Genomic DNA, 11661 nt, shown 5'->3' with positions numbered 1-11661 from the left:
TGTGCCGGATTTCAAGAACTAGAGTTCTTGGGTCACACTGTCAGAAAGGGTTGCTTGAGGCCAGAGCAGGGGAAAGTGAAGATTTTGCAGGTTTCTACACCAACTACAAACAAACAGGTTCGATCGTTGCTTGGTTTACTGGGATATCATCGAAGATATGTTCCCAACTTCGCCGAGTTGACTGTGCCCATTTCAAATCTGCTTAAAAGGAAACGTGGAAAACAATTCATTTGGACTTCACAGTGTGAGCAGGTTTTGAGTCAAATCCAGTCACTGTTTTTATTTCATTGTTTATTCAATGGTTAGATGCTGGATGATTTTATTCGAAATTCAACTTATGACTGAATAGTTTGAGAAGTTAGTAGTTTTTGCTGTTGGTTTTGAAATGTTTGCCTTTTGATAAATTAATACTTTTTATGTAATTTATAAGACGTAGTGACTCTTAAATGAATATTGTATTGTTAATTGGAAAATGGTATGAATGCATGAGTGGTGTGAATGGACAGTAAATATAAGAAAATAACATAAGGGGACAGTTAAATGAAAGGGGGAACATTAAAGAGGATTAGCTGGATGCTCGTTCAGTGTGAAGAAAGAATTTAAATGGAGTGTGCCAAGAGCTAAAAACATGGAAAAAGTGTTATCAGGGCTCCATGTTGATCGGCCATGGAGTGGAGGGACCTCTTGTGGAACTGGTGTTCAACGGAGGAGGTGGTGCCCGAGTGTCCCACGAGTTGAGTGGGGTGGACATTGACACATGTTTACTGTGAGTAGACAAAACTGGCCAGCCTAGGACTGAGTTCGATCCTGGGATTGGATCAAGCAAGTGTGCACAGAGAGAATTATGACTTCTGGCAGTCAAGACATTTGTTCCTCTTTTTTTTTTGAAACATAATTTGAAATAATTCCTTTCAAGGTGAAGAGAGTGAGTGAATGAAAAAAAAAACATTTTTCATTTTGTTTTAATAACTGGCTCGGGGGAAAATTCCTTGTGTCTGTTTTCTGTTTACTAAGAGAGAGAGAGACTGAAGACTTAAGCGAACTCGTTAAATATTTCTTCCCTTATCTTGTCTCTCTTCTCACCCCACTTAGTAACATCAACGTTCACATACATGGTCATGCAGTTTGACATCGTCTTAAGTTTTCGCTTTGACAGAATGAGTGCTTTCGTTTTTCTCGACTTGAGTTTCACAATAACCGGACGACTTGAAGAGAAGCTTCTGTCACTGGTGTTGCCGGTTCTCTGATTTTTGTTTTCGGGTCCCACTCTGTACACAGCCTCAATGTCCTCAGGTCTGATGGTGCACCCTGTTGCTTCAAAGACAGTGATCACTTTCTCTTCAATGTTTCTGTCTGATGTTTCACTACAATCTTCACAGTTTCAGATCTGCTGAGCTGGTCTTGCATATCGACACAAACAAAAACAGAGTTGATTTCAAAATAAATACATTTTTATTCCAATGAAATCAAAACAGGCGTAAAACACTGGCACAGACACACACTCTACACTGCATTCACTCTTTGTAATCTTGGTCCTTTGAAGAACAGTTGTTCTGCACACAGCGTCATATCACACTCACACAGGTCTACGTACAGCGGGGAAAGACCTGTCTCTCAAATCAACAGTACACCCTAACCTTAAACACATACTCAACACACACACACACAGAATAGCATCATGAAGTGAGGTCAAGGGCAGTGGGGTCAGGGGTCAGGCGTATCCCTTGGGGATGATGAAGGACATGTAGTCGGCGGTGGCGCCCCAGGAACTACGGTTCAGCTGGAAGACAGTGACCCAGGTCACCACCAGTCCCATCCACACCACTGTGCCCAGCATGGACCGTATCACGTCTGTCACATCAACATCAACACACAGTGAAGACAGTGACCCAGGCCACCACCAGTCCCATCCACACCACTGCCCAGCATGGACCGTATCACGTCTGTCACATCAACATCAACATCAACATCAACACACAGTGAAGACAGTGACCCAGGCCACCACCAGTCCCATCCACACCACTGCCCAGCATGGACCGTATCACGTCTGTCACATCAACATCAACACACAGTGAAGACAGTGACCCAGGCCACCACCAGTCCCATCCACACCACTGTGCCCAGCATGGACCGTATCACGTCTGTCACATCAACATCAACATCAACATCAACACACAGTGAAGACAATGACCCAGGCCACCACCAGTCCCATCCACACCACTGCCCAGCATGGACCGTATCACGTCTGTCACATCAACATCAACATCAACACACAGTGAAGACAGTGACCCAGGCCACCACCAGTCCCATCCACACCACTGTGCCCAGCATGGACCGTATCACGTCTGTCACATCAACATCAACATCAACACACAGTGAAGACAGTGACCCAGGCCACCACCAGTCCCATCCACACCACTGTGCCCAGCATGGACCGTATCACGTCTGTCACATCAACATCAACATCAACATCAACACACAGTGAAGACAATGACCCAGGTCACCACCAGTCCCATCCACACCACTGCCCAGCATGGACCGTATCACGTCTGTCACATCAACATCAACATCACACAGTGAAGACAGTGACCTAGGCCACCACCAGTCCCATCCACACCACTGTGCCCAGCATGGACCGTATCACGTCTGTCACATCAACATCAACATCAACACACAGTGAAGACAGTGACCCAGGCCACCACCAGTCCCATCCACACCACTGTGCCCAGCATGGACCGTATCACGTCTGTCACATCAACATCAACATCAACACACAGTGAAGACAGTGACCCAGGCCACCACCAGTCCCATCCACACCACTGTGCCCAGCATGGACCGTATCACGTCTGTCACATCAACATCAACATCAACACACAGTGAAGACAGTGACCTAGGCCACCACCAGTCCCATCCACACCACTGTGCCCAGCATGGACCGTATCACGTCTGTCACATCAACATCAACATCAACACACAGTGAAGACAGTGACCCAGGCCACCACCAGTCCCATCCACACCACTGCCCAGCATGGACCGTATCACGTCTGTCACATCAACATCAACACACAGTGAAGACAGTGACCCAGGCCACCACCCGGCCGATGGACCATTGCACGTTTGTCACACATCATCCACACACACACACACACCACATCATCCACACACACACACACACACCACTACATCATCCACACACACCATGCATCACATCCACACACCATGCATCACCACATCATCCACACACCATGCATCACCACATCTTACCACATCACACATCATCCACACACCATGCATCACCACATCACCCACACACCACGCATCACCACATCATCCACACACACCATGCATTACCAAACATCACCACATCATCCACAAACCACCATGTCCAACCTTTTCTTCACCAATCAAAAAAAAAAAAAAAAAACCCCACAGAAACAAACAAAAACAAAACACAAAAACAACTCACATGTGCGGATCATTTTCTGCTGGTCGTAGGGAGGTTTGCGGAAGGCCTCGTTGAAAAACCACACTGAGTTGACAAACCACAGAAAGGGAAGCAAGGCAAAGCCACCTGCACACACACAACACAGTATTACAGCATGCTACACAATGGTGACACAATTCAAAGCCACCTGCACACACACAACACAGTATTACAGCATGCTACACAATGGTGACACAATTCAAAGCCACCTGCACACACACAACACAGTATTACAGCATGCTACACAATGACTGGTGACACAATTCAAAGCCACCTGCACACACACAACACAGTATTACAGCATGCTACACAATGACTGGTGACACAATTCTAAGCCACCTACACACACACAACACAGTATTACAGCATGCTACACAATGACTGGTGACACAATTCTAAGCCACCTACACACACACAACACAGTATTACAGCATGCTACACAATGACTGGTGACACAATTCTAAGCCACCTACACACACACAACACAGTATTACAGCATGCTACACAATGACTGGTGACACAATTCAAAGCCACCTGCACACACACAACACAGTATTACAGCATGCTACACAATGACTGGTGACACAATTCTAAGCCACCTGCACACACACAACACAGTATTACAGCATGCTACACAATGACTGGTGACACATTTCAAAGCCACCTGCACACACACAACACAGTATTACAGCATGCTACACAATGACTGGTGACACATTTCAAAGCCACCTACACACACACAACACAGTATTACAGCATGCTACACAATGACTGGTGACACAATTCTAAGCCACCTACACACACACAACACAGTATTACAGCATGCTACACAATGACTGACAGGTGACACAATTCAAAGCCACCTACACACACACAACACAGTATTACAGCATGCTACACAATGACTGGTGACACAATTCAAAGCCACCTGCACACACACAACACAGTATTACAGCATGCTACACAATGACTGGTGACACAATTCTAAGCCACCTACACACACACAACACAGTATTACAGCATGCTACACAATGACTGGTGACACAATTCTAAGCCACCTACACACACACAACACAGTATTACAGCATGCTACACAATGACTGGTGACACAATTCTAAGCCACCTACACACACAACACAGTATTACAGCATGCTACACAATGACTGGTGACACAATTCAAAGCCACCTACACACACACAACACAGTATTACAGCATGCTACACAATGACTGACTGGTGACACAATTCAAAGCCACACACACACACACAGAGTTTCAGAGCATGCAGCACAATTCTGACTGGTGACACACACACAAGGGCTACAACTCCCACATTCACTCGTATATATCTAAACATGAGTGGGCTTTTACGTGTATGACCATTTTAACCCCGCCATGAAGGCAGCCATACTCTGCTTTCGTGGGTGTGCATGCTGGGTATGCTCTTGTTTTCCCTAACTTACCAAACGCTGACATGGATTACAAGGATCTTTAATGTGCATATTTGATCTTCTGCATGTGTATACACATGAAGGGGGTTCAGGCACAAGCAGGTCTGCACATAATGTTGACCTGGGAGATTGGAAAAATCTCCACCCTTTACCTGCCAGGCGCCGTTTCCGAGATTCGAACCCAGGACTATCAGACTGAAAGTCCAACGCTTTAACTCTTTCCGGACGAAGGAATGCTCACGCATTCCTACACAAAACATATTCGGTTTCGGACGAAGGAATGGAATAGCATTCTCCGAAAGTAAAATTCCATCATGCGCTGTACACGTGATTTTGTGATCAGCCAAGCAGAGTGCGCTATTCTGGGTCACTCCACAATCGAACAGTATGATTGGTTAATATGGGATGTGTGGCCTGTCTCGCACACACGCTGACAAAGTCACTGACCGGTCATCTGCTCGCGTGCCAGCCTGTTAGCAAAGCGGCCTCTTCTCAGAATGTTGTGAAGCGAACAAGGCAGTGACGGCAATGTTTTAGGGTTGCCGAAGTACTTGAAATGCTACAAACTGAAGGGTTGGACATTGAAGAGGTGGATGATGATGAAGAAGAAAGCGAATTTAATGCAGAAAGCGAGCATGGGTATAGTGATTCGGGGTGAAAAATTGACAGTATTTTCTACATATGGCAAAACTGTAAAAATAAGATGTGATATTTGATTTTTTTACATGTAATAGCTCAACACGTAATAAACCAGTTCTGAACATTTCATTTTCTTACACAGTATTTTGTATTTTTTGTAATTTTTTTCCTAACCCTTACAAATGGGCCGTCTGTGGGGAAAAGCAAGGGAGAAAACTTGTCGTCCCGAGTGAGTTAACCACTCGGCTATAGCACCCCTCATCTCCCATTTCATTATTTTCAATGCTTAAAAAATTAACGTACTGCTACAGGGTGTGCTCCCATCAAGAACTACAGCTGATTAATTCAAACTTCTGCAATCAAATAATGATGATCTTTTTTTTCTTCAATTTTCAACTGTGTTTACCGATGCATTTCTCTCTCTCGCTCTCCTCTCTCACTATATATATATATATATATATATATATATATATATATATACATATATATGGGTCATTCTCCATAGCTGGGTGCCATTAGGGGGTGCCTCATTGAAAGTTGAACATCAAGAAATGATGGAATCTCCCGTCGGACCAACGGACGAGTAGGCAGGCAGGCTTATCTGTCGGTGTGTGTCCTAATATTCCATCATTTCTTGATATTCAGTTTCAGTTTCATTAGCTCAAGGAGGCGTCACTGCATTCGGACAAATCCATATACGCTACACCACATCTGCCAAGCAGATGCCTGACCAGCAGCGTAACCCAACGTGCTTAGTCAGGCCTTGAGGATATTCAACTTTCAGTGACTGACTAGTGACCCTATACATGGGTCATTCTCCTCCATAGCTGGGTGCCATTAGGGGGTGCTTCATTGAAAGCCGAATATCAATATATATATATACTATACATACACACACATACATATATATGTATTCTGATAGAATGATAAAATGAGGTTCCATATGCTGCAAGCCATCATACGAAAACATGTAATAAACCAATCCACGGCAACAAAAGGGCTGACCCTGGCAAAATTCTGTGGAAAAGTGCACTTTGACGGTAAACTGTACTGACTGCAGACATAAAGTGCACTTTGACGGTAAACTGTACTGACTGCAGACATAAAGTGCACTTTGACGGTAAACTGTACTGACTGCAGACATAAAGTGCACTTTGACGGTAAACTGTACTGACTGCAGACATAAAGTACATGAAAGGCTGTGAGGAGGCTGCCCAGATTTTAGAGAGAGAACCTGTTGTGACAAAACACATAGTGCAATACAATGCAATAGACAGACAGATGGATAGATATAGATAGGTAGATACATAGATATCACATACCAATCCAGTATTTCCGACACAGCTCCAATTTGTCTTCATCTTTAACTCGTCTTAGATCCATTTTTCCTGGGATCGATACCTGAAACTAGGTGAAAGTCAAAATCAGTCAAATGTTTGAAAAGATCTACTGTGTATTAATATCAATCATCAATCTGTTTATTTATTAATTATTTTTTATTAAGACATCTTGCTATGGCGCATATTCTTGAAGCTCTATGCGCTTTACAATAGTTCTTTACAGAACTGCAGCTACTTTTCTATGATCTATGTTCTCATTTGCAGAAAAAAATGGAGATCGCACTAGTGTGGTAGAGTTTGACATGATTTATTCTGTCTAAAGCCATACTGACATTTTACATGAAGGTTATTTACTTTCATATGTGAAATCGTTGCATCTGTAATAAAAGATTCTAAAATTTTTCACACTATACATGTTAGGCTCACAGGCCTATAATTGCCTGGGTCTTGTTTTGACCCCTTCTTGTAAACAGCTGTTATCTCAGCCATCTTCCAGTCGTTTGGTATGGAAGCACTTTCAAGTGACTTATTATAAATAATACTCAGTGGAATAGCCAACTCTACTCAATTGTTTTAGGAGCCTTGAAAGTATTTGGTCTGGTCCTTGTGCTTCATATGGGTCTAAAGCTTTAATTTATTTTCCACTGCCATAGGGGTGACCCTTAGATCGCATACATCAATATTTCTCGATCTGGAGCTTTCTCCAAGGTTAGGTAAATTTTTAACAGTCTCTTTTTTGTAAAAACACTTGCAAAGAATTCATTTAAAATTTCTGCTTTTTCCCTGTCTATTTCTGCTAAACTACCATCTTCTTTTTTCAGTACTCCTATTCCTGTTCTTAGTTTTGTTTTTTCCTGTACATACTTCCAAAACATTCTTGGGCTATATTTACAGTTTTTTGCTATGTTTCTTTCGTACGCTTTTTTTTTTCTTCAGCTTTAAAAAAATAATAATTTACAGCATTTATTCCTTTCTGTTACATAACATAAATAGGAGTAACCTGCTTTTGTTCTTAAGAAACGCTTATATAATTTATATTTCTTTTTGATGCTTCTCATTATTTTTCGTTTATCCTTAAGGGTCTTAATTTCTTTTCTTATCTACCTGCACTTTCAGTATAAATTTATCCATAGATTTAAGTATTAGTGTCTTTAAATCATTTATGTTGTGTTTCATACAGTTTGTATTCTGTTTCTGATAGTTATGTTATTTTAATTGTTTATGTTTAATTTTGGTGTAAAATACTATTGCTGTTATATAATAACATTATATAATGCTTTTTAACTTCAAAATTTGTCAATTCTTTAGATTTTAACAGTTCAAATAACTCTTCAATATTCTGTTCTGGTGAATTTGGACTTTTGTATAAACACACCCAATTAATACTGTATCATCATTTGCTCTTTTAAATTCACACCATACGCTTTCTTCAAAAGCAGACTTTGTTAGAATAGCATATTCCTGGGCTTTAAGTGATTTGTGTAAGTACAGGGCTTCAACTCTCTTTTCATTTGTATTTGTGAAAAGATCGTAATTTGGGATACTGCTGTGCTCTTTTACATTGATGATTGAATAGGTATCTTTAGTTTTTTGGAATTGTTTTGGTTAGGCCAATAATGTGTTGTCTTATCTCACAGACTCGTATTTTAAATTCTTTGTTCGTTTGTTCTTTAGTTTAACGTCTTTTCACTTTGATATTAGATATCTAGATGAGTGTAGGAAAAAAATTGAGTTGGTGGAGGAAGTGGGGGTGGGGTGGGGGTGGGGGTATTACTGTGTAGGCATGGAGTAAGTGAAAGTGTGTGTGTGTGTGTGTGTGTGTGTGTTACATATAGAAAATGATTGATTTAAGTTTTGTTAAAAAAAACCCAACAAAAACAACAAAACAAAACTTAAAAAAACAACAAAAAACAAAACAACAACAACAACAAAAACATAACAATATAACATATTTCTAATGAAAAACTAACTATAACAGCGAACCAATTGGACTATTTAACAATGAGTTGAAAAAGTCATACATTAGCAATGGACTGCTTAAGATCGTCAACACTGAAGATGATTTCAGTTCAGGAATGTGAGACTTTAACATATCGCAAGTTATTGGATGTTATATTGGATAGGCTACATAACCCTCAGAATAGAATCGAACACCACCGAAAATGGATTACAACTACTACTGGTAATATTTCATCGGTGCATGGACACTGTCTCTGAAACAGATCCCTGAACTGAGGATACCAGTAAAATAAGCTATTCATGCACACATCATTCCCCTTCACTCCTCAGTGTGACTAGCGGAGTGAACGTCCACGCCTTGTTAACACTATTCATTCCGTCTTGAGGAGAATACTGTGGATTCCAAACATTATAATTCATTCATTTAGAAATGGATGCTGACGAAGAAAGAAAAGGTCTTGACTCACCAGTCCGATAACCAATATCTTGTGATGGTTTGCTTATCCTCTTCCTGTTTTTCCGCAACGTCAGCTTAGGGTGTTCTCCCTTTATAGTATGTTGATTAAGGTGTGTGTGTGTGTTGGGGGGGTTATAATGAAGATACATACTTTCCTTCTCATTTTCTCTCTCATTTCTGCTCGCCTTATTTAATTCTAATTTACAAGTTGACCGTTTTAGTATAATAAAAGCGAAACACTGACATTTTTGTGTGTGTGCGCAAGTGGTTGAGGATAAAAACATCGCATAACGCCACTGTTACTGAATATTGGTTCATTTGTCAGTTCGTACACAACGTTACACTATGTGGTTCAGTTCAGTTCAGTTTTTGGGACGTTTATAAGCCTTTCGGCTTTAAAAAAAAATTTTAGTCCCAGTCTAACAAAAAATATTATTTTGAGTTACCAGTACACTTGCTCAGGAGTAACAGTAGTAAAATTTTCTTTTTCTTTATTTTATCATTATTTTTTTAAATATTTTTATCATTCATCATAAATGAATTTCAATTTGCTGATACTATTTACCTGTTCTAGGAATTTATTTTATTTTATTTTTTTTATAAAAAGTGTTAACTTTGTTAGCCATCTTAACATCCAAAGGTAATGTATTCCAGTATGGTACAATTCTGTTACTAAAACTTTTTTTTTCGAACGTTAATTCTTGAATACTTAATAGTTTGTCAGTGGTATTCCTTGTAATGTCCGTGAAAGTTAAAAAAAAAAATCTTTGTCTAGTTAATCAATATTATTCAGTATTTTATGTGTTTGAATAAGATCTCCTCTAATCCTACGAAATTTCAAAGATGGCAAATTAAGTCATTTCAGTCTTTCTTCACATGTTTTATTCTGCAATCCACCAACAAACCTTGTCGCCCTTCTTTGAACTTTTTCAACCGCAACAGATTGCTTTTTGTATAGCGGGCACCAAGTAACCTTTCCATATTCGATGTGTGGTCTTACTAGCGTCTTGAATAATCTAACAAAAGTGTCACTGTCCATTATATGAGAAAGTTCTTTTTATAATCCCGAATACTCTGTTTACCATTAATATTACATATAATGAATGTATCTATCAAATCTTAAATCATGATCAAAGATAACTCTCAAGTCTTTTTCTTCTGAACATTTTCTTAGACTCTTCTGCCCATCTGTGAGTCTCATATCGTAATCACTCTGGGGGTTGTTCTTCCCAACATGTAATACTTAACTTACATTTATCTGCATTCAAATAAAGGTTCCATGTGCTTGTCCAGTCTATTGGCTTATCTATATCTGTCTGTAATGTATATTTATGGCTGCTCAGGTTATAAATTTTAGTATCACCCGCAAAGATTTTGCATGTGCTAATAACCATGTCTGGTAGGTCATTAATATATGTTGTAAATAGAATGGGGCCAAGAATACTTCTTGAAACTTTGGTTTCTGAGGAATAAGTATTCCCAACTCTAACCCTTTCGGTTCTGGCTTTCAGGAAATTTGACACCCATGCTGATACGCCTCCGGTTATTCCATATGATTGCATCTTTGCAATGAGACGCTTATGAATCAGAATCAGAATCAGAATCAATTTTAATGTCAATGAAACCTGAACAAGGTTTATAAGACACGCATGCAAAGTTACATGAAACCACGCACAAAAAAAAGAAAAAGAAAAAAAAGAAAAGATAAATGCTGAACAAGACATTGAATCACTCTTGCACGCTATGGCGTTTTTGACAGCAGTTACTGACAAATTTCCCAAACAGTCCCACAAGTTTGTCTTCCAGTATTAGCTGACTGGGTTTAATAATATTTGGAATGTAATTTTGAATTTTTTGTATGAATTCTATTCTAATTTCTTTGTATAATTCGCAGTCATCTAAGAAATGAAATTCATCCTCTATTGTTTGACATTGTAAACATAGTCTCCTTTCTTTTGGAATGTTGAAATATCGACCTTTTTCTATTGCTAAATCATGACAGGATATTCTTAATTTGCACAATGATTGTTTTTGATTATAATTAAGATATCCTTCAAGCAAATAAGGCTCGGTTCAGTATTCACGAGTAACTTTATTATAGAATAGTAGTTTAGATTTATTTTCAGATTTGTTTCTCTTCCAGAATAAAACATATCCATATTCTAGTTTATTCATTATAACGTGGCTAAGTCTATGAATATTGAATGTTGACTGATTATTCCAAACGTGTCCTAAACCAAGATTCTGTAATATAATTTCAACGAAATTAATCCATGTTCGCTGTTTTGTTTCCTCTGTAAGCATATCATCATACACAATTTTGATATACGAAT

General features: G+C 39.7%; 1 protein-coding gene across 1 annotated transcript; it reads right to left on the bottom strand.

Annotated features, from left to right (window-relative positions):
* Nucleotides 1-1433: 1433 nt before the first annotated feature.
* LOC143277486 (gamma-secretase subunit pen-2-like) lies at nucleotides 1434-9409 on the bottom strand. Its single transcript, XM_076582338.1, has 4 exons — nucleotides 9339-9409; nucleotides 6895-6979; nucleotides 3467-3571; nucleotides 1434-1851 (listed from the first exon to the last, which is right to left on the bottom strand). The coding sequence occupies exons 2-4, from the start codon at nucleotides 6953-6955 to the stop codon at nucleotides 1712-1714; spliced, it is 306 nt and encodes a 101-aa protein (XP_076438453.1). The 5' UTR covers nucleotides 6956-6979; nucleotides 9339-9409; the 3' UTR covers nucleotides 1434-1711.
* Nucleotides 9410-11661: the final 2252 nt, after the last annotated feature.

The sequence above is a fragment of the Babylonia areolata genome, chromosome 34 (genome assembly GCF_041734735.1).
Source record: "Babylonia areolata isolate BAREFJ2019XMU chromosome 34, ASM4173473v1, whole genome shotgun sequence".
Taxonomy (NCBI): Eukaryota; Metazoa; Mollusca; class Gastropoda; order Neogastropoda; family Buccinidae; genus Babylonia; species Babylonia areolata.
Note: the sequence above shows the minus strand (reverse complement) of the source record. Positions and strands in the feature narration are given on the sequence as shown.